Source organism: Calypte anna, chromosome 2 (assembly GCF_003957555.1).
Source record: "Calypte anna isolate BGI_N300 chromosome 2, bCalAnn1_v1.p, whole genome shotgun sequence".
Taxonomy (NCBI): Eukaryota; Metazoa; Chordata; class Aves; order Apodiformes; family Trochilidae; genus Calypte; species Calypte anna.
In genome coordinates, this window is record NC_044245.1 from 60,219,551 (window position 1) to 60,243,946 (window position 24,396).

At 41.7% G+C, this 24,396-nt stretch overlaps 1 protein-coding gene across 10 annotated transcripts in view; it reads left to right on the forward strand.

Moving 5' to 3' along the window:
• The window catches only part of TNS3 (tensin 3), a 177,400-nt gene that overhangs the window by 59,725 nt on the left and 93,279 nt on the right, over nucleotides 1-24,396 (forward strand). For 4 of the 10 annotated variants that reach the window (XM_030445318.1, XM_030445326.1, XM_030445322.1 and 1 more), the window contains 4 exons: nucleotides 5,298-5,339; nucleotides 13,695-13,724; nucleotides 15,517-15,569; nucleotides 16,363-16,534. In XM_030445318.1, the coding sequence (XP_030301178.1) occupies nucleotides 16,385-16,534 (150 nt within the window). In that variant the 5' untranslated portion in view covers nucleotides 5,298-5,339; nucleotides 13,695-13,724; nucleotides 15,517-15,569; nucleotides 16,363-16,384. Of the gene's footprint in view, nucleotides 1-689; nucleotides 708-5,297; nucleotides 5,340-13,694; nucleotides 13,725-15,290; nucleotides 15,437-15,516; nucleotides 15,570-16,362; nucleotides 16,535-24,396 lie in introns of those variants that run through there. The other 6 variants (XM_030445320.1, XM_030445328.1, XM_030445324.1 and 3 more) reach the window with 4 other exon arrangements.

The window sequence follows — 24,396 nt, forward strand, 5'->3', positions numbered from 1 at the left end:
GCTCATTTTACTGAGCATTTACTGAGCTGCAGGGCAGCCCTGGGAAAGTCCAGGCTGGACTCCTGGGGTCAGCAGCAGTCAGGAGCTGGAAACAGGAACACACAGATTCAGGCTGGCACGGATCAGGACCACAGGCACAGAATGGATGGAATCCTCCCAGGATGCTGAAGCAAACAGGGACAGGCAAAGAAGGGCAAGGGCTTGACCTTCGTGATCTCTCAAATTTATACCAAGTATGATGTGTATGAGATGGAATACTCTATTTAGCCAATTGTGGTGATTTATCTTGTCTGGTCCTCCCTAAAGTAGGGTTGCAGCTGTGACCTCTTTACTCCTTTTCTCTTTTGGAAGCATCAGATGTTCCTCAGAGCTGAGCAGTGCCCTTGGTTCTGCAGACCAGCCTCTAGCCATAACTATAAACATTGAGCATTATCAGTCCCAGAAGCAGACACTGTCTGAGAAACTTGCTGTTGATTTCAGCAGACACTTACAAGGGACTTAATTGAAAGCAAAATTGAAAGCAAAAGACAGAAAACTAGCTCTGTCCTGGCTCAAACCAGGACATCTGACCAGCTGTCCTGGCCCCCCTTCCCTCCAGAGCTTCATCCTGTGGTACGCTGGTCAGCAGATCCCTGAGGTGATCGAAATCTGTGTGCCTGAAGTCCAGGGTCCTAAGTTTGGAAAGCCAGATGCTTTGGCTGAGAAAGGTCAGTAGATACAACAAAGTCCTTACTGCATTTGTTTACTTTTTAAACACATCTTCCCCAAAATAAAAAAAAATGAGACAGTCTGTTGTTCCCATGGAGCACAGGCCATCTGTTTTTAATGGGAGCCTGCAAGAGATTTTTTTGAGAAATCTGAGGCTGAATTACTGTTTGCGCCACTGGGAATGCCTGAGCATGCAGATGAAGGATTGCATTCTCCAGTTTCATTTTAAGTGGGGCCTCAGTACTGGAGGATATATTATTGTTAACTTGGGTTATTCAGGTATGATCTCCAAATACCCTGGAGTGTCATTATAGTGACTAAGCTGAATTGGGAACAGACATAACTGCAATGACTTCGCTCTGTCAGCTATGATTTTGGTTTCCAGCTTGAATCAGTAAAAGCTTTTCTGGAAAATTGCTTCCAGTGGGTTTGATTTATAATAAATTTCTGTGACTCGTGGCTAATTTGTTCCTGAGTTTTTGATTTTCTTTTTTCTTTCAAGCAATAGCTTGGAAATCTTACAAAAATTTACAAAATACCCAGCACTGTTATTTACAGGGACTTACTGTTTTCTACATTTAAACTTTAGCTCACAAGACCTGTGACATGCTTACAAAGCAAGCATTTTCATGCACATAGCAAGCATGATTTGGGTGGAGGTAAAGGACACACCAAGTCTACCAGACCTCCCCCTGGCTATGATCTTTCTTGACTCCTCAGTCTCACCAGAGCAGTTCTGCCAGGGAATGCTGCAGAATGCAGACTGGTGAATGTGCCTGCACATTATGGAAAGTAGAACACAACAGGACTGTTCTGTTCTCTCATTTGCTTGGATGGGAATATCTAGTGGAGGTTTAATATTTACCTGTTCAGTTCCTGCTCTTCTGCCATCCAGAACCATAGTGCCCATTTCTACATGTTAAGAAATCTGTGGGCTTTGGAGAAACATTTGTGGAGGTGTTTATCTTCTTCTGGTTTATATATACAGCTTTCCTGAACTGAAGAGAAAGAAAAGACACCTTGAAACTTTTTTTTTTTTCTTTTTTTTTAAGCTAACTCTTTCGTGCTATTTGGTTTTGCTTAACTAAATTTTGAGCTGTTTGTTTTTCTTCCTTTGCTTCATCAACCCAAAATATTCCTGTATTTCTTGATTTCCTGATTTGTTATGGCTACTTGCCTCCAGAGCTGTAGATAGCAAAAGCACAGATCATACGAAATGTTCTTGACAAAACCTGTGAGCTCTGCTACCTGAATTGAAACTTTTGACATGATAATTTTTCTAACTTTTTTTTAATTTGCAGATCTACAGAAGAGAGTTGATGTAGACCTTTATATAATAAATTTCTGTTTTGGTTTGTTTTTTTTTTCTTAATATTCCAAGGGCTTTCCTACCACACAGAATAAGGCCATGGAGCCCCCCAGGTTTCCGAAGTGGGGGTTCAAAAATGCACTCAGTGCCTTGTTCATAAATGTCTCTGACATAGCCATGAAGGGGAACAGAGAATCAAACTGTGAATATGGACACCCCATGAAATGTAGTGATCCTAAACTGAGCTGTGCAGTGCATACTAAATTCAAAAAACAGTAATTTTATTTGCAGGAGGGAGGGCTTGTGTTTTCTCTAGGAATATTAGAGAATTACAAGACTTAATAAAAGTTTAAATAGTTTTGTTATAGTACACTGTGTTCACTCCCTGGTGTTTATTCAGAATGAAATGAAAATTAGTCTTTCTTTGAGCAAAAGGAATCTGCAGAAACAGGAGATCAACAAGTGGGAAAGATTTGCCTGCCTGTTTATTTTCTCCAAGTTGACTCCTAACTTTTCCACTGTGGTACAAAAGCTTCTGCTTTTCCAAAATGTGATACTATAGGGTCTAAATCCAGCAGCAGGATGTTCTTGCAATGTATAGAGTATTTCTTTCTGCCTTCCCACTTTTCTTTTAGTCAAAGGAAAATAGTAAGTTTTTCAGATTCCTCAGTATCATTAGTTTTCAGTTAGCTTAGAAACTTTTCATATATATTTGACTTTATGAAACAGTAAATGGATTTGCTTAGATTCCTGCATAGAGCAACTGATGCCATCTCTCTGGAACTGTGTAAAGCATTCAACACTGTCACACATAACATTCTGGTAACTAAACTGGAAAAACAGGGATTTGATGGATGGACTCGTCATTGCATAAAAAACTGGCTCTAATCTGTCCTGCCTATTCATCTGGAATATTGTGTCCAGTTCTGGGCCCCTCAGTTCTAGAATGACCAGGAACTGCTTGAAAGAGTCCAGAGGAGAGTGAACAAGATAATGAAGGGAGTGGAACATCTCTCTGATGAGGAAAGGCTGAGGGAGCTGGGTCTCTTCATCTTGGAGAAGAGGAGAATGAGGGGTGACCTCCTCAGTGTTCATAAATATGTAATCAACAAGTGCCAGGAGGATGGAGTAAAGCTTTTCTCAGAGGTGACTAAAGAGTAGGACAACAGGCAGTGGTTATAAACTGGAGCACAGGCGGTTCTGTGTAAATATAACTAAGAGTTTTTTACTGTGAGGGTGACAGGGCACTGGCACAGGCTGCCCAGGGAGGTTGTGGAGTCTCCTTCCCTGGAGACATTCAAATCCCACCTGGATGTGTTCCTGTGTGACCTGCTGTAGGTGACCCTGCTCTGGCAGGGGGGTTGAAATCAATGATCTTTCAAGGTCCTTTTCAACCCCTAAGTCTCTTTATGAGATACAAGGTGGAATCCCCAGATCAGAAAACTTTTCCTGGAAGATGGCTGCACCAGTATCTGGTGAAAGGTTTTATGATTCCAGTAGATACAGTCCAAACACAAAACCTTTTATTGATGCAAGAACAAATTATGTAACTGCACCTGTTGATAGCCAAAGATATGCAAGAGACTAGAGGTACCCTGTCTCCAGCCAGGCAGAGGAAAGGTGTAATTAAGTTTACTGGACAGTGTGGATTTGATGGCCTGGCACATCAGAACCCAAAAGGTGTTGAGCCCTGGTAGATACTGGGGCCCAGTGCACCCTTATTCCATCAACTCATGTAGGGAAAGAATCCATTGCAGTTTGTGAAATTACAGGAGGCTCTCAAGCCCTATCAGTAATAGAAACTGAGGTGAGTTTGGCTGATCACAACTGGGAAAAACATGCAGTTGTGACTGGCCCAGATGCTCCATGCATCTTGGGTGTAGATTTTCTTTGTACTTTAAAGATCCAGAAGGGTATAAATGTGCCTTTGGTATAGCAGCTGTGGAGACTGACAGTATTAAGAAGCTGTCCAGCTTTCTGGCCTCTCAGATGACCTTTCCATTGTGGGCCTGATGAAGGTGGAGGAACAAAAGGTGCCAACAACATCCATTGTAGTCCATCGCCAGCAATACCAGACCAACAGAGACTCTCTGATTTCTGTACAGCACCTGATACACCAATTAGAGAGCCAAGGAGTTATCAGCAAACTCACTCATCCTTCAACAGTCCAGTATGGCCAGAGAAGAAGTCTGATAAGGAATGGAGATTAACTGTGGTCTGTCATGGATTGAATGAAGTAACAGCACCACTGAGTGCTGCAGTATCTGACTACAACTGATACTGCTAATGGATTTTTCTCCATTCTCATAGCAGCAGAGTGCAGACCACAATTTGCTTTCACCTGGAGGGGAATCCAGTATACCTGGAATTCACAGCTCCAGGGGTGGAAGCAGAGACCAAATATCTGCCATGGACTGATCCAAACTGGACAAGAATGATGCTCCAGAGCATCTTCAGTACATCAATGGTATCATTGTATGGGGAAACACAGCAGATGAAGTCTTTGAAAAAGGGAAAAAGATAATTGACCTATTTGTTGGAAACTGGGTTTGCCATTAAGAGAAGTAATGTTAAAAGACCTGCTAAAGAGATACATTTCCTGGAAATTAAGTGGCTAGATGGGTGACACCACATTCCTATGGATGTGGTAAATAAGCCATGTCTCCACCTACCAGTAAGAAGGAGACACAGACCTTCTTGGGTGTTGTAGGTTTTTGGAGGATGCATATTCCATCGTACAGTGACACTGTGAAGCCTCTCTATAAAGTAACTTGGAAAAGACACATTTTTGTATGGGGCCCTGCACAAGTACAGGCATTTGAACAGATAAAATGAGTAAGTGTACAGGCCATGGCCCTGTGACCTGTCTGAACAGGACCAGAGATAAAGAATGTGCTCTGCACTGCAGCAGGGGATGATGGTCTTACCTGGAACCTCTGGCACAAAACAGTGACAGTGCATCCCCTGGGATTCTGGAGTTGGGGTTAGAGAGGATCAGAGGCCAATTACACTTCCACAGAAAGGGAGATACTGGCTGCCTGTGAAGGAGTTAGAGCTGCTTCAGAAGTCATTGGAACTGAGGCACAGTGACTCGTGCTGGTACCACGACTACAAGTCCTGTCCTGGATGTAAAAGGAGAAAGTACAGGTCACCATGTATATTGTAACTTGGAATAAGCACCCTCAGTTGGACTAGCTGGCAAGATGACAACATAAAATCTATTTGTTTTCCGTATGTATTTGAATGATTTGCTATTAATATTATTGTATTATTTTTGCAGCCGAACTACTCAGAGACGTTTAAAAATCATGTAACCACAACTGTAAGTAATTAAATTTTATTTATTTCTTTTTCCTTCCCTGACGTATTTTTCTCTTTGTGACTGCTTACTTTTATTACATCTAGCTGTTTTCAAAGCATGCACTTTCATGTCTATACTGTGTGAAATTAGCGTTTGATTGGAAACATTAGTGGGTTTTTGTTTTTCTCCCCTGAGTTTATCCAGGACAAATGAAATAAACTGTGTTTTGTATATGTAAATCAAACAGCGAAAATGTAAAGAGGAACACTGAAAACTTTACAGGTTGGTTGTATTCAGATGAGCTCAGAAATGAGTTTTTTCAGCAAGAGAAATATTAGTTCTTGTATACTGGCCCATATGTAATTACTGTACTATGTTATTTACAAAACAAATTAAATGCCCCTTCCCAACCCTTTGTTATTGTTTCTGCTGTAGAACTGTAGTACTAAATGCAGTTTTTATATATCTAATATATATATCTATATATATATTAGATATATATATATCTAATATATATATCTAATATATAATAAATCACAATCCAAGTTACCTTAGCTGCTCCTCATAACTCATCCCTTCCAGACCCTTCTCCATCCTTGTAGCTCTCCTTTGGATGCTCTCCAATAGCTTCATGTCTTCTGTACTGCGATGCCCAAAACTGCACAGAGTGCTCAGGGTGAGGCTGCACCAGTGCAGAGTAGAGTGGGACAGTCACCTCCCCTCTCTGGCTGCTGATGCTGTGCTTGATGCACCCCAGGACATGGTTGTCTCCCCTGGCTGCCAGGGCACACTGGTGGCTCATGCTCAGTTTGCCATCAGCCAGGACCCCCAGGTCCCTCTCTGCTCTCCAGCCACTCATTCCCCAGTCTGTATTTGTCACCAGGGCTGCCCCGTCCTGGGTGCAGAATTTGTCACTTGCCCTTGTTAAACTTCACATGCTTGGTGATTGCCCAGCTCTCTGCCCTGTGGAGGTCTCTCTGCAGGGCCTGCCTGCCCTCGAGGGAGTCAGTGCCTCCTCCCAATTTTGTGTCCTTTGCCAACTTGCTTAGAATTCCTTCCAGTCCTGGAGCAAAGGCCTGGAGCAAAGGGTGAGGTGGATGAGGGGCAGGAGGTCACTGAGAAACAGAAGAAAGCTCCCATCTGAAAGATGGTGGTAGGGACACCCGTTCCTGTTTGGAAAAGAGGAGGTGTAAGGCTGCAAGGCTGGGGGTTCATTAGAAAGTGCTGTATGCAGAGAGTGAGGCTGGATGCAGCCATTGCCTGAATGAGGCTTTTGCAGCTCTGGTTCTGTGACCCATGACTGCATCAAACATTCTGTCGGTGCAGTATGAACAGGAGCTGCATTCCCTGTCTTTGCCTTCTCTCCTAAGTTTGTGCCATGCGAGTTCTCCTCTGGCTTATTAAGTCAATTGGAGGAGACTGCTTGAACCTGCCTGACCCTTTTTTCTTCTCTCTTCCTCCCTCTATTGCATCTTGTTCCATGGCAACTGATCCAGGAAAGAAAAGCTCTCTTGTTTTTTTCCTAGCAGTGTGATGGGTAATGGAATACTTCTAGCATCAGTCCTTACTGTTTTATAGGAAAACTGTGTAAACATCAATAAAAAGAGTCTGGCTTGAATTCCAGATGGAGTCAGAACTAAAATATTTTAGTTTAATTACAAAGTTTGGGGTGGCTATGATACATGGATAAACACTTTTGTGAGGGAGTCAGAAAGTTTTCTGACATTTGGAGGGCTTACTCATGCCCCTATGGACTTGGATCTCATTTTATTCTTCATATTAACATATTAAAACAATAAATGAGGCTTCCTGTAATAACTAAAGGCAGGCAGAAGTGATTCTCTAGCTTCCTATCCAAGAATTGCATGCACATAGTTTTCAATTAACTGAGTGCTGAATCTATGATGAAAGTTTGCTTCAGTTTTGATCTCTTGCACCTGAACTGGGATAGAGAAGCTCAGGAGATCTAATTCTGAAGCCTTTTCCTCTGCCACTGCATTTTTTTCTCTCCACCTGGGACATCACTCTATCCTTTTGAAAGAGTTAGAAAGTAGAACACCTATGAACAGGGACTCTGCTGCATTAGGTGCTACTGAGTTGTGCCGTACAGTATTTCTACAGACCCTCAAAATGTGGAAGGTGTGAATTAATTCAGAAACTCTGTTGTGTCTTTTGTCCTTAATGACATTGTCTGTGGCTTGTATTCAGCCAGGAAGCTGCTTCCAAGTTCTGGAGTCATCATCAAACTGCTACAATAGGTGCTGAAGCACATATATTATTATTTTAGTCAGCTGAGGTGAGCTCCCTGCCTGTTGCTTGACATCAGAATACTGACACAGGGACACAGGAAGTTCTCCCATAGGTTTGCAGTGGAACAGAGCTGCTGACACAACCACCTCACCCAGGGAGATCTGCTTCTCCTCTGTGTGTGGCACAGTGTCACACAGCACTGGGGAGGGCTACGTGTCAGCCTCCTGAAGCTCAGTCTGAACTCCTGGTCCTGAGACACCAAGCCTTCAGCAATATCTCAGTTTTGCAAATGTGAACGTGTGTATCTGTGGAATTGTGTGTGAAGGAAAAGGTCAACTGTGCCTCATTCCCAGCTGAATGTGGACTTCACATGCATCCTGTATTCTCTCCTGAAGAACCCTTAGTATCAAAAGTTTGATAATATTCCTGTCCTGGTTAGTTTCTTGTAGCCCTGGTAGATTGACCTCCATACCCAAGCTCCCCACAATCAATCAAATTGAGCTGGATTCCAAAGCCCTGCAGTTGAGTTATTTAGAGGAGCGGGGCCTGTCTTGGCTGAAGTGTCCTGTCACAAAGGACTATGGATCGAGGGGCACTGGGGAGCTTTCTTTCAACAATGAATTTCAATCAGCAACTGCTTAAATAGTTTAACAAAAAAGGAAGAGCAGGGTCAAGGGAAGAATTTTCTCAGATCCAATTGCTTAGAAAAAAAAATAGAAAAAAAATGGCTTTTGAGAAAAGTATCTGATGTAAGTCGGATTTTATAACTTCCATGACTTAAACATTTTTGGTGGCTTTATATATGTTAAAATTCTATGAAAAACCCAATTCTGTTATTTCGCTACAGAAGATAAAACTACAGAGTTTGAAGGTAAAGGCTTGTTGCTCTAGATTTAATAGCGTTGAAGTGGCATACTACAGCCCAAGAAAATACCCTGAGATAAAGCTACAAAAACAAAGGGGCCTTAAGTTCCCAGGGCAAAATCCAGAGAAAAGTCTTGAGGTATTAGACATGCTGTGGCTTCAGAAACCTTGGGGAACTCTAATTCCATATGTACATCTGAAAAACACTTCCAAGTTAAACATCCATGCACTGAGGCCATACAAGATTGTAAGGAGTTAAATGAACTGAGATGTGTAGAGCAAAACAAAATTCTTTCAGAACTCATTCTTATGATGGTTTTCAGAGTGGGAATACAGTACATACAGGAGCACTTTTCTGTGGTTTTCTGCCCACATCACTTTAAAAAAAAAAAAAAAGCACAAATATATATATTTTGTTTGTGTGTCCCTGAATCTTGTTCCTGTTTTCAGAGTACAGGGGTCTGGTTGTGATGTGTTAACCAGATTCACTGAGAGAACCTGAATCAGTGTTTTTAACTCACAAGCTGTATAGCCAAGCCTTGACGCCCCAGTCCCGCCTTCTGAATGTGCTCTTGCATTCCTCCACAGCTTTCTTGTAGTTTTCCATCTCCTGTGTAGACAAAGTTATTGTTATTATCAGCACAAAGCACATCTGCTCTCCTTATCAAGCATAGCTCCGTTCTTCTCCCACAGCTTGTTAGGGATCAGAGGATCATTGATTTTGCTCCAAGCTCTTCACAGATTTTCCATTCTCATAACATCATCAGCAATTCCCACATTTGGTCTGGGATTTTCCAAGGGCCTGGCCTGCAGTGTTGGTGGTGACATGAGCATTGTCAGAAGGAGGCGTGGTACTGGTTTTGTATGTATTTTTATATGTTCCATTATTTTTCTTAATTATTGTTGCATTAAATTTCTTTAGTTTCCAAACGAAAAGTGTCTCTTCCTTACTGTCTTTCACTATAGGCAAAGGGAGAGGGGCTAATAGAGAGCATCTGTCATTTGTTTAATTGCCCAGCATTAAATCTTGACCAGAATCAACTCCAAAAAAGAGTTTTTAAATTAATTTTTGTATATTTATTGCAGGAATAGATACAAAGTGACAGAGACATTTGCATTCACAAGGCATTAATCTGTTTTCCATGTTAGGAACCATTCTAAAGCCAGAGGCCAAAAGATTATGGAAATTTTTTCTCATCCATGACATACAAATATGTTTCAATTTAATCCCTAAAAACAACTGCTGTGTCAGTAGAAATTGCCATGGTGGAGCAGGCGAACAGTATGTGTAGTTGTTTGTCCTGTCCTGCAGTACCCCAGAGTATATAGAACTGTTATGCTGTGCTTTAGAGTGGGTTCGAGAATTCCTTCTTACTACTGTTCATGACTTGGGGAATGAGAATACCATCACAAATTTGGTTAAAATGCATTCTGTTCCTCTGCTGGTCAGTCTGTGTTCATATTCTTACTTGTGGCTGTTTGAATGTTGAACAGTCATGTAGCAAAAACTTTTGTAAGCTAATTTGAGTCTGTGTAAAATGTGTATAATTTTATGACAGGTTAGATAGTCAAGTTTTCTGATGTTTATACCAACATTAAAAATAGACACAAATAAAATATTTGTGTCCCAAACAGATCCATGTAATTCTTTCAAAAAGTGTCCTTATAGCTTTAAGTCACTGACTACTTGTTGGTTTGCATTTAAGATAGTTGTAGTTTCTTCTAACTGATCCTTGCATTTCCTAATGCTCCCATTCAAGAAGACCAAGAGAGAAAGAGATGAGTTTAGTGAATGCATATTAGGTCCTGGAGCCAGGAGTTTTCAGTAGTGTTCCTCAAAAGCACATATATTTAATGTACCACTGTTTCAGCTGTTTAAAAAAGCACAACAAAATGAGCAGTTCTAGAAACCAGTAGTTCTTGTGTTCTACTGAGAGCACTTTTAACCAAATGTTGCATTATTGTATTATAGTTCAGTACCACTAGCAGGGTCTTGGGAAAGGCTATTGAGTGTTTCGGGTTCTTTTACTTGGTCTCCTTAGTCTGCCTTGGATTCTAGTCTCAAGAGGGGCAAGTTGTTATCCCATCTGGTATTTCCAAGCCCATGTGTAGCCTGCATGACTAGTTTTACTTTGGTATTGAAAACTAGCAATTTGCATACCAGATTTATAGACTCATAGAATCATAGTATTTTTCAGATTGGAAAAGACCTAAACAATCATCCACTCCAGCCTTTAACCTAACTCTGTTAAACTATCTCTACCAGCCCACTGCTAAACCTAAGCACTATGTAGTAATATCTATATGATTTTTAATCAGATTTGGCAATGGTGATTCAACTACTTCCCTGGGCAGCCAGCACATTCCAGTGCTTAATAACCCCTTCTGTAGAGAAGTTTTTCTTGATGTCCAACCAAAACTTCCCCTGGCACAACTTGGAGCCATTTCCCCTCATCCTATCACTTGTTAATTGTGAGAAGAGACCTCACCTCACTACAACCTTGTTTTAGGTAGTTGTAGGAAATGATCACCTTTCTCTCATTCTCCTGTTTTTCAGACAAAACAACCCCAGTTCTCTTAGCTGCTTCTCATAAGGTTTGCTTTCCAGGCCCTTCATCAAGCTTTGTTGCCCTTCTGTGGACATGCTCCCGCACCTCAGTGTTTCCCCTGTATTAAGTTGCCCAAAATTCAACGCAGCACTCAAGGTTTGGTCTCACCAGTACCAAGTACAGGGGGAAAATCACTTCCCTACTCCTGCTGAACACCCTGATACAAGCCAGGGTGCTGTTGGCCTTCTTGGCCACCTGGGCACAGTGCTGGCTTATATTCAGCTGGCTGTCAGTCAACATGCTTAAGTCCCTTTCTGCCAGACAGCTCAGGAAGTTATTTTATGAATTTTTTTTCCAGAATACTGTCATATAAAAGATAGTAAAACAGCATGCTGACAAAATGCAAATTAATTCATGTGAGGCAAAACTGATCTCCCTTAACCCTTTTCCCCTTCCATGATTCTTCTAGTCTCTGAAGCTCTACTACACAGGGTTTTAGCTTATGAAGTGTGTATGCCTACTACCTATAACTTGGTTCCTTTACTCAGTTCTTGGAAAGGTTGAAAATCATCATCTTTCTGAGAGACATTTTTTTTTTACAGATAGGATTTAAAATGTTTTTTTATGGGCATTATTTTTTACTTCGTTATCACCATTTTTTTTCCTGAGAAAGAGACTTTTGTCATAGGCTAGGGGATGCAGGCTCAGCAGAGGGCTCATTTCTTATTCCTTCTGTTTGTGGACCGCCACAGAAGGTGTCTCAATGCTACCTTGGTACCACACCGTGTGAGATGAGATGGCCCATACTACATATTTGTCATATTTGCTCTGAAACTCCTGTGGAGACTGAAAGAGAGATTGTAAAGCTATGAGGTGCAGCTTGCTGCCTGGGGCATCACAGGCTTGGTATTTGAGGTAGACCAAGTAATTCATAATACATGATACACCCTCTTTGGTGTCAGAGGAAGGTAAATAAGTAGGTCTGATCTCCAAGCCTGTAGTGTCCAAGCTGTTCTTTAATTGTTGTATTGCCCACTTCCCACACCTTCACTGACAGCAGGCTGTGCTGGAAACTTAACTTTTACTTAATTAACTTTCAGTGACTATTGTGACCTGGTGAAATTAATGTAGCATGATGTAGATATGGGCTTGTTTCTTAGCTTCTAGTTTATGATTAGGCTGTACTGACTCTGGGATGTTCTCATCTGAGGACAGCATTTTTGAAAAGGTTGGGATAGTGGGTAGCAAGCTTTGCAGTGTGCCCAGGACTACATACAGGAGCAAAAAAATGGTTAAAGAAGCAGTAATGGTTAAAGAGAGTGTCAAAGGAAAGAGCTGCAAGGCCTGATGCAGTATTTTGGATGCAATGTATCTGCTTTGTTAGTGTCATTCTGTAGCTAGAGAGAAGTCATTTGTCTTTTAAAAGAAAATTGCTTCCCCCTATTGGCTTTCATACAACACCCACAGCTAAATTTTTCTTATCAAAAGACTGTTCTTTATATAGGGGTAGCTTTTATGTGTCAGTGTCTGGAATTGATCTGTTTCTTGGGGATATATAAAGTCCTTAAACTGAATGAGTAGGTAAATGGGAGGTGTTTTCTTTTTTCAAAACTCTGCTTCTCAAACAACTGGTTATACTTGTCTGCATTGCTAGGCAGTCCCTGGGAAGCAGGGGAACAAGAATCCTGGGGAGGAGTTCAAGGAAGAATAATCTCAGGGTGATTTGTCCTACCAGCAGCAAGTGAAGTGCTAGTTTGGTTGGGTCTCACCAAGCTGCAACTTTCCACTTCGTCTTCTCTGCTGCTGTTCATTGACAGGAATTGAAAATCATATCTAGTTTTTAAAAGATTTTCTGTGTAATTGCTCACCTTGTTATACCAGATAACATTTGCTGTCTTAAAGGATTAGGCAGGTGTTTTGCCGTTTTCCCTCCAGTGTGCAGCAAGGCAGAAAATAGTGGGAATTTTTAACTTCTGTGGAGATTATTTGCTTTTATAGGTATTACACACTGTGCTGTAGAATTCTGTGCTTGGTGCAACATGTATGTTGCTGGTAGGTGTGTATCATTTGGTCCAAAATGAAGAAGAATCCCTTCTTAGCTGTAAAATGAGCCTGAAACCACACAGAATTTTTGGAAAAAAAGAAAAGTTGTCACAGAATTTCAAGATTACTTTTAATATTTATTATTAAACCTTAATTCATTAGAAGCATGGTAAGATATATGGCTCATGTTTACAGATTGCCTGTTGTGAGAAATGCTGTAACAGCTTGATGTGCTTGCATTGTGTTATTATTCATATGCTTATACACTGCATGCTGCTAGGCTATATGCTAGTTTATGTTTTAGACAGTGTACAACAGAGAATGATTTTATCAGTTATTTTCTTACCAGAGGAAGCAGCTAAGTGTTTGGTTGTTCAGGTTACAGGGAGATGTAGTCATAAAATGTATTTTAAAATGGTGGAAGTACTCCTGACTGACAGAGACCAAAGAAGTAGAGGGATAGTCATGCTCTACTAATTGCTTTCTATTTATAAACCCAAAACAAAACATGCTAAAAGCTTTGTCTTGAATTTCAGTAATTACTTATTTACTTGTTTTGGTATCCATGTTGTATTAGCTACTGCATTTAAAATCCTAAGAAGGCATCAAGTAAAAAGAAGCTGAAAAATACCATGAAGTTTGCTAATTTTCTTGTTTCCAATAAACACAGGGAACAATGGAACTGGGAACAGCCACTTAGGTGAGTTGCACCTTATGCTGTCATATTTGCTTTAAAATTTACAAGAACAACTCATTTCCAGAAATTTTGGAAGGAAACATGCCAGTTGCATGCTTGTATGCACCCCAGCTGTTGCCAGATTTCGATATACAATGTCATCGAAAGTTCTAATGCACAACTTTTCCCTTCAAACAGAATTCATTTGGTCTGGGAGTATTTATCATGTGTGTAACCAAATTAGATATAGTTTATCATATTTCCAGCTCTCAAGCTTCATCTAAACAAGTTCTTCTTGTGTTTTTTTGTGTAGTTAGTACAAATTCAGGCAGAAAGACTAGTGAATACTCTTTCTCCTATGGAGTTCATGATGTGTAATATTAACTTGAACTTCAGATTGCCTGTATAAGAAGATATATGCAAATGTAAAGTAAGTTTTTTATTTTTTTACTCAATGTTAGTATAGTAATGTGTGTCTTTTTCTAAAGATGCGTCCTGGAAGGGATATTGCCTCCTCTTGATGTCTCTGTTTCTCTCCATTATTTACAGAGGGCTTGTGTGACTATCATAGGATCATAAAATGGCTGTTCTAGATGACCTGAAAGATCATTTTATTCCATCTAGTGCATGGGTGGGGACACCTTCCACTAGATCAGGTTGCTCAAGGTCACATCCAACCCGGCCTAAACACTTCCAGGGTTGGGGCAGCCACAATGTACTTGAGTAACCTGTGCCAGCATCTCACCACCCTCACAGGAAAGAATTTCTTCCTAATGTCTCACCTTAATCTCCCTGCTTCAAGTATGAAACCATTTCCCCTTGTCCTCTTGTTATATACCCATGTAAAAATCCCTACCTCATCTTTCTTGTAGGCACCCTTCAGATACTGGAAGGTTGCTATAAGGTCACCTTGGAGCCTTCTCTTCTCCAGGCTGACCAACCCCAATATCCTCAGCCTGTTTTCATGGGGGAGGTGCTCCAGCCCTCTGATCATTTTAGTGGCTCTCCTCTGGAGATGTTCCAGGAGCTCTGTGTCCTTCTTACATTGGAGACTCCAGAACTGGACACAGCACTCCAAGTGGGGTCTCACAGGAGCAGAGTAATGGGGGATTCTTCTGATGCAGCCCAGGACACAGCTTTCTGGGTGGCAAGTGCACATTGAAGGCTCATGTTAAACTTCTGGTCCATCACCACCCCCAAGTCTTTCTCAGTGATGTCCTCAATCCTTTTTCCTCCCAATCTGTATTGGTGCATGGGATTGCCTCGACGCACTGGAGTTTAATACTGAGAGAGCTAAAACTGGGTGAGAGAAATTCTCTTGCTTCATGGGGGAGAATATTTTGACACTTTTTAATGCATAGTTATTATTACTGAACAAACAATACTACAAAAGACACACACGGTTCTCATAAAGAAAAATCATTGCAGCTCTGTCTTCTATTCAGACTCCCAGGACTAGTATAGTGAAATAAACTGTAGATATTTTTCAGTGTTGTCATAAGAGTCACTTGAGAGGTATTTGTGCAGGTTTATAGAGAAATTCAAGCTCCATCGTCCCAGAAGTCCATTGGATGTTTTCTCTAATCCTAGTGCAGTGACCAAGAAGAGCACCTGGCCTACTGGGAGGTGGCCCTGCCCATGGCAGTGGGGTTGGCACTAAATGGTCTTCAAGGCTCCTTCCAACCCAAAGTGTTATATGATTCTATGAAAAGAGAACTGGCCCTACTCTGGCAGTAGTGAGTTGCAAGAGGGAGGAACACTGACAAGGGTCAGCAAGAAAGGTATGAGGTTGACCATTCTGCTTTCTTTATTCCAGAGTTCCAGCAGTGCATCAAAGAACTCCCCTTTCAGTTGTGACAAAGGATCACGGCAAGTATTTCTTTTGTGTTTTGTGTGGCAGTGTCATATAATGCTGTGGTGACTTTTTGTTACTTGTGGCTGTCATTTCTGTGAGTTCAGACTTCTGTGAGGTGTGTCCTGCTGCTCAAGGACCATTTTTACAGTCTGAGAAAACAGCTGGGTATATTTGCTGAGCTTACTTTTAAATTAACAACTATAATTTTCTGATTGTTCTATTAAGGACAAGGTAAGGTGTCTTGTTATGTCCTCAATGTGGAAAAGGAGGAGTTAGAGTAAATGGTATCTGTAGACTAATCTATGGAATTAGTTGCATTATACTGGTGTCTGTTGCAGTTTGGAGACTAGTTTTCAGTTCACTTCAGTGTAACTAAGAGCAGATTTCAAAATGTTATCTGTTTACAGTGTTTTACATATTAGTGGTGAATCCACCAGTCTGTAAAGCATGTGCAGAATTCTGCGGCAAAATAATTTGTGCAGACATAAGTACCAATATGTTTGCTATTTAAAGTTCCAAATCCGTTGCACTGTTTGTCAAAATTTCTTGTATTCTAAAATGAATGCTTTTCTATGTTAATGGTTGCAGAGATTTTTTTCATTATAGCTTTGATGTGCAGAAATGTGCTGTGTGTAGTGAACTGAATAATTTGAACTCTCTAGGCATATGGTAAATTGTAACTAACGAAAATATTGGACACATCAGCTGCTTGACTGCATGAGTCCGAATTTCAGTTTCTTCTCATTGACAGGCTATGTTTGCTCTCTACTGCTTTATTCTGAACTGCCATATTTTGTTTCTTCACAGAAGTGTAGACTTTGGTCACACTATGGAGGAAGGCTATGAACTTGACCTCACTTACATCACAGAGCGAATCATTGCAGTATCCTTCCCTGCCAGCTGTTCTGAGGAAACTTACCTCCACAATCTCCAAGATGTAACCCGAATGCTCAAATCCAAACATGGAGATAATTACTTGGTATGTGTAGGATCAGTCCTTTGTAATACATTCTCTGTCCTGCCAGAAGACCACTTGTAGCTCCACATAAACCATTACAAACTGAAAGTCACTCATTTCAAGTATCTTTGGTCCACCATTACAGCTTTGCAAACAAGAGCAAGATTTTCAGTAGTATTTTAAGCTGTTAGACAAGGACAGATATTAAAAGCATATTTCTGCTGGTGTCACTGCACTCACTGTTGTTATAGCCCATAGTCAAATGCTGTAGAATAATTATGTTGTTTTAATTGGCCAAAGTAGGCTTTTAAAATGCAAATGTTAAGTGCATTCTGTCTTCTTTCCTAGCAGCCAGCCATGTCTGGGTCCTCAGCTAGGTATCTGAGGGTCTGTGGCCATCATGTCTTGACTGTCTCTACTATAGATTGTGAAATTATTTAAAAATTGTAAAAGCAGGGTTGCTGGTTTTGTGTTCTCTCCAGCTCTTTTTCACTAACATGATTTAGATGAGGTTTTTTTTCCTGTTGTTTAGTTTTCTATAGAAAACTAAGTTGTAAGCAAATCTATTAGCTCAGTGTGAAGAGTTGTGTTTTTTTTAAATGGTGACCCAAACTTTTAATCTCCTGTAATGTCATCTGGCTGGTGTATTCCTTGTAGTATGTATTGTCTCAGCTTGTTCTATGAATGTGAATTTAAAAACAGGGCCATATTTTATTTACCTTTTTCTTCTGTGGTCTATGCAAACTATTAGAAGCAAAATAATGAACTAAGAATCTCTGCACTAGTCAGAGAAAAGAAAGAAAGAAGAAAGATAAAGTATTATATAATGCATTTGTTACAAGATAGTTCTTAAAGTGCCCAAAAATTAGTAGTATTTTAATGCAGTGTATTTTCATTAATAGATTGTTTCTGCAACAAACATTTATTTGAAAATACAGACTTTCATAGTAAGGAGATTTAGAGGACCATACTTTTATTCCCTGATAAAATTGTCTCTTTAAAGGAATTCCTCTTTAAAGGAATACAGCTGTTATTGCAAGATTCAAAGCCTTGGTTCCGAGCGAATACTATTTTACATCAGTACTTTCAACATACACACTGTGCAAACATCTGTCAAATCAAAAACAATTGCTCTGTCAGATGAAAAACTCAGTTTGCAACTGTTTGATTTGCTTTATTGGTACTATATTTCTCATGGTATTTTGACTGAAATTATTGCCATACATTGTACTGGTAGGAGAGAAGTAATGCTCAATTGTTAGGTATTTTGAGTTTTTAACAATAGCAACAAAAATCCAATATAAGCTTCTCTGAATATTAGCTGATTTTATTCTCATTTCCTAAAACTGATTTTTTGTGTTTAAAACAGATAATATGGGTTTTTTCAGTGTCTCTAACAGGTTTTATTGCATTCTTTATTACTTACGGTTGTCAAAGCAGTTCTCTCTTGATGTTGATTTAGAGCACTGATAAAAGAGCAAATCACTTTTCTTTCTGTCTGTTGCTGTTTTAGTGTGCTGCAGTTACATTTTTGTATCTACAGTGACTGAAAGGTCAATTTGATGAGTAAATTATTGTGAATTAGCTCCCCAGTCATAGAGGTATCTACATAGTGTTATATAGGGAGGCTGATGTGTTCCGATGTAATCTGACAATAGATAGTACTATCTATATTCATGGTCAGTTCTTTTTCTCAAAAGTGAAACGAACCCCAAACCCACTGCTATAATTTCTAAAAGTATTTCATAGATTCATAGAATTGGCTGGGTTGGAAGGGACCTCAGAGATCATCAGGTCCAACCCTTGATCCACTACCGCTGCAGTTACCAGCCCATGGCACTGAGTGCCACATCCAGTCTCTTTTTAAATATCTCCAGGGATGGAGAATCCACTACTTCCCTGGGCAGCCCATTCCAATGCCTGATCACCCTCTCCGTAAAGAAATTCTTTCTAATATCCAACCTAAACTTCCCCTGGCACAACTTGAGACCGTGCCCTCTTGTCTTGCTGAGAGTTGCCTGGGAAAAGAGACCAACCCCCACCTGGCTACACCCTCCTTTCAGGGAGTTGTAGAGAGTGATGAGGTCTCCTCTGAGCCTCCTCTTCTCCTCAGCCTCACGTCAATAGGACTTGTGCTGGATCCCTTCACCAGCCTGGTTGCCCTCCTTTGGACCTGCTCCAGGACCTCAATCTCCTTCCTGAACTGAGGGGCCCAGAACTGAACACAGTACACGAGGTGTGGCCTCACCAGCGCTGAGTACAGGGGCAGAATCCTTTCCCTGGACCTGCTGGCCACGCTGTTCCTGATCCAGGCCAGGATGCCATTGGCCTTCTTGGCCACCTGGGCACACTGCTGGCTCATGCTCAGCTTCCTGTCAATCCAGACTCCCAGGTCCCTTTCTGCCTGGCTGCTCTCAGCCACTCTGTGCCCAGCCTGGAGCTCCCCATGGGGTTGTTGTGGCCAAAGTGCAGGACCTGGCACTTGGCCGTGTTAAACCTCATCCCATTGGAATCAGCCCAACTCTCCAGTCTGTCCAGGTCCCTCTGCAGAGCCCTCCTGCCTTCCAGCTGATCCACACTCCCCCCCAGCTTAGTGTAATCTGCAAATTTGCTGATGATGGACTCAATCCCCTCATCTAAATCATCAATGAAGATATTAAACAGAACCTGGCCCAACACTGATCCCTGGGGGACACCACTAGTGACCAGCTGCCAACTGGATCAACACCGTTCAGCACCACTCTCTGGGCCCGGCCCTCCAGCCAGTTCCTAACCCAGCACAGGGTGCCTCCTGTCCAAGCTGTGGGCTGACAGCTTTTCCAGGAGAATGCTATGGGGGACGGTGTCAAAGGCCTTGCTTGTCAAAGTCCAGGTAGACTCCATCCACAGCCTTCCCCTCATCCACCAGGCGGGTCACCTGATCATAAAAGGAGATCAGGTTGGTCAGACAGGACCTGCCCTTCCTACACTTGTGCTGGCTGGGCATGATCCCCTGTCCATCCTGCAGGTGCTGTGTGATTGCCCTCAGGATGATCTGTTCCATAGCCCTGCCAGGCACTGAGGTCAGGCTGACGGGCCTGTAGTTTCCTGGGCCCTCTTTCCGTCCCTTTTTGTGGATTGGCGTGACATTCGCCAACTTCCAGTCATCAGGGATGTCCCCAGTGAGCCAGGACTGTTGATAGATGATAGAGAGAGGCTTGGCGAGCTCTTCTGCCAGCTCCCTCAGCACCCTTGGGTGGATCCCATCTGGTCCCATAGATTTGTGGGGATCCAAGCATCTCAGTAGGTCACTGACTGTGTCCTTCTGGATTACGTGGGGGCTGTTCAGATTCTTGTTTCTTTCTACAAGCTCCAAAAGCCAGCTACCTCGGCCTTTTCTTTATCTTTGATAACTATATTCACACCCATGTTCAGTAGAGAATGGATGTTTTCCCTGCCCCTCCTTTTGCTATTGATGTATCTGTAGAATGACTTTTTGTTATCCTTCACAGAGGTGGCGAGATTCAGTTCAAATTGTGCCTTTGTCTCTCTAATTTTCTTTCTACACAACCTAACTATATTCCTAAATTCTTCTTGAGTAGTTAGCCCTTTTTTCCATAATCTGTAGGCTCTCTTCTTTACCCTAATTTCTTTCAAAATCTGCCTGTTCAGCTAGACTGGTCATCTTTCCCGCTGGCTCACCTTTTGGCACACCACAACACCCTGCTCCTGTGCTTTCAAAACTTGTTTCTTGAATTATGCCCATCCCTCCTGGACCCCTTTGTTTTCAAGAGCTGTTTCCCAGGGTATACTCTGAATCAGTCTTCTGAATAGGCCAAAATCTGCCTTCCGGAAATCCAACGTAGAGGTTTTATTGACAACCCTCCTTGCATCCCTGAGTATTGAAAACTCTTATTATTTCGTGATCACTGTGTCCCAGACATCCACCAACCACCACATCTCCCACCTGCCCCTCTCTGTTTTTGAATAGGAGATCTAGTGGGGCTCCATCCCTGGTGGGCTCATTCACCAGCTGGAGCAGGAAGTTATCCTCTATACACTCTATGAATTTCCTAGACTGCCTCCTCTCTGCTATGTGGAGTTCCCAGCAGACATCCGGCAGGTTAAAGTCACCCATGAGAACAAGGGCTGACGATTTTGAAACATCCACCAGCTGCTTGTAGAATAATTCATCACCCTCTTCCTCCTGGTTGGGTGGTCTGTAACAGACTCCCACCAGGATATCACCTTGTTGGCCTTCCCTCCGATTCTGATCCACAGTAACCTTATCATTACTGACTTCAATTTCTGCAGAGTCAAAAGACTCTCTAACATACAGAGCTACCCCTCCACCTCTCCTACCCTGCCTGTCCCTTCTGAAGAGCCTGTAGCCACCCATGGCAGCACTCCAGTCATGGGAGTCATCCCACCATGTTTCTGTGATAGTGACTACATCATAGCTTTCCTGCTGCATGATGGCTTCCAGCTCCTCCTGTTTGTTGCCCATGCTGCGTGCATTGGTGTACTTGCACTTCAGCTGGGCTGCTGATTTGCCTCTTAACTTGGGCTGTCCACCCTTGGGCTCCTTTCTGGAGAGCTTGGTTTCAACCCCATCCCCCTTCCAGCCTAGTTTAAAGCCCTCCTTATCAGCCCCGCCAACTTATAGGCTAGAGTCCTTTTGCCCTTGTTAGATAGATGAAGCCCATCTGGTTTGAAGAGACTAGGTTTGATAAAATTAGGCCCATGCTCAAAAACCCCAAAGTTCCATTGGTGGCACCAATCCCTTAGCCACCTATTGATATGTTTTCCTGCTCCTCTCCTCATTCATCTCTGCTACTGCAGGAATTGAGGCGAACACCACCTGTGCTCCTGACCCATCAACTAAATGACCCAGTGCCTTGAAGTCCTTTTTAATTGTCTTAGTACTTCTTCCATTAATGTCATCGCTGCCAGCCTGGACTACCAACAGTGGATAATAATCAGAGGGCCGAATTAGCTGAGGGAGTCTCCTACTAATGTCCCTCACCCGGGCACCGGGAAGGCAGCAGACCTCTCTGTGGGATGGGTCGGGTCGACATATAGGGCCCTCAGTTCCCCTCAGAAGGGAGTCACCAACTACAACTACCCTTCTTTTCTTTGTAGCTGTAGTTGTAACCCATCTGGTAGACAGGGGGCGAACAGGAGACCTTCCAGACAGATCTTCCTCTTGTCTGTCCTCTGCCTGATTCTCTGAGTCCGGGGCCTCATATCTGTTCTCTAAGGGCACCTGGGGAGATGGTGGGGGTTGGGAGGGGATTCTTTTGCCTCTCTGATGAGGGACCTGTTTCCATTCCCTCCCATCCACCCGGTTTACTCCAGCTGCCTGATGGCAGGAGGGGCAGGGCTTCACTGTCCCCTTCTGGACTTCTTTTGGGTGAGAAAGGGTGTGACTCCAGCAGTCAGTTTCCCTTTCACTGTCCCAAATACTTCTTAGTCTCTCTACCTCCTCCTTGAGCTCTGCCACCAGGCACAGCAAGTCATTCACCTGCTCACATCGCACACAGACCCCACTCACACCGTCCTCTGGTGCTAACATGAGGCTCAGACACTCTACAGAGCCAGAGGCCTGAACAGCTGCATCCCTCTTGCTGTCCCTCTTAAGGAGTTCCGCCTGTGTGGACACACTCTGCATCTTAACAGCACCAGGTTTTGCTTTTTTGGAGACCATTGCTCCTTCAAGAGAGCTGGGAGGTGGCTGTGCTCCTCCTGCTTGCCTTGCCTCACAAACTGCTGTGCCACATTCCTGTTCACCCTGCTCCAGCTCACAGGCGCTCCTGGCAGCCCTTTCTATCCCTCTGAGCAGTGCTGGGTGTCACCCCCTTATCAGCTGATTGATTGGCCTCACCTGAGACCACCAGCAGAAGGTGGGGCAGCTCTTCACAGCCCTTTCTATCCCTCTCAGCAGTGCTGGGTGCCGCCCCTGTATCAGCTATTCCAATGGTTACACTACAGTCTTAGCATATACATATTAGTTTCTAGGTTAGACTTATATGTAAGTGCTGTGCATTTTCTTGGTCTTGCATAGGTAAATGATACAGTAATGCTTATGTGTTGCTGTTGCTTTCTTAGTTGGAACTATATGTTAATTTATTTTAGCTTACATCAATTTTTGGGTTTCCCTGCTTTTTTCTTTACACAGGGCTGCTACTGGTTTTCAGTAAGTTTGGTCCCACCTGATGAAGGAGTTTTGCTTTCCTGCTCTTCTAGTCTTTTCTCTTTAATGGAGCAGGCTACAGGCTTGTAATTGTTCTCCAGTTAGTGCTTTGTGTCATATGACCCCAGTAAATCTTTTGCTTCCAAAACTGCAGGCTACATGATATTTTTTTCTATTCTTTGGTATTCTGTATTTCTGGTAATTGAATTTATTTAGTTAATTAACCTTATTTCTGGTGATTTGGTATTTCTGGAAATCTGATTAGGGAGCAGACCAAATCTAATACCCTTTGGTACCTTTATAAAGGTCTCTTCTTTAGCTTAAAGGTCTCCTTATTTTTGTTGTATGGTGTTGCTGAGCAGACAGCAGAGTAAGATAATTAGTATTTTCTTAATGTTGCATGTTACTTCCCAGTTGAGGATTAAATCATATGGGAAGTAGGAGAGTGATGTTTTCTCTCTGCTGTGTATAATGAAGAGAAGTTTTTTTCCCCCCCTTGTTTTATCTTAATTTAATTTTTATTCTTTAGATGATGTCCTGAAATTTAGAGCAAAACTATTGGAGTTTCATATAATTAAAGGCTAATGTTTCTCTTTCTTATACCAAAACACAATTAAGTAGAGCTAGAGTATGCAAAAAAGGGGCCAAAAGGGATGCAGTTAATGTTCCTGGTTTTGTTATTGTAAGTGAAATGTTGGTTCCTGTAGCTTGAGGTCTCTGTTCTGCACTGATAGGATTTCTGGAGTATCCAGTTTAATCTCCATAGTTTGACAGGGACTTTGATACAACAGCATTTTTGAGTTTGGCATCTGATCCAGCAGTGACTAATACCCATCATGAATAGGGCTGTATCCTGATACACAGAGATTTTTAACTGATCTTACATATAAATACAAGAAAGATTAATTTTTTAAAAAGAATTCTCAACAGGAAGCACTTTTTTCTGTTGAAAATTTTAGGTAGTTGATCTCTTAACATAGTTTTATAGCTACTTTTAAGAATTCTGTACTGAGAAATACACCTTTCCACTAAGTTGTTCTACAAATATTAAGGCAGATAGAAAATTACAGAAATTTTTGTCAGTAATTTGTATAAAGCACTTCTGGTTTCGCTCCTGTTAAATTAAAGCTGGCATTTCTGGAAACATAACTGTACTCTCAGTTGCAAATATTGATGGATGTTCCTGATTGAAAATAAAACAGACAGGGCACATATGAATTTTTAGGTGCCATTTCTGTTTTTTAAAAAAATGTATTGATATTGATTTAAAGCACTTCCCAGTGAAAGAGTCAGATATACTTGTATACACTGCTTTATTTTTATTGTTATTTTAGCAGACTGTCTCTTTATCTGTTCCTTATTAAGAGTTTGTTATGTGTTATTAAATTAAAGCTTGCTGTCAAAAGGGTTAGCAGAAGAGTTGGAAGATTTCATAAGCTTAGTTAAATGGCTATTCCATCTTTTCCCTTTGAAGTTTTGACAGACTGTTTTCTTGCAAGGCACTCAAATTCAAATGTTTAAGACTGTGCCACCCTCACAGACTTTTCCTCCTTAATTCTTACATTTTGCAGTTATATTGCATGGTTCCCAGGTCTCTCAGTATATCTCTGACTAAAGTAAAACGATGTGAAATAAATAAAATGTAGCAGAAACTTAATTGTCTTTTTTCAAAATGTGGATTTGTTTTCATCTTTAGTTCCCTTGTATTATA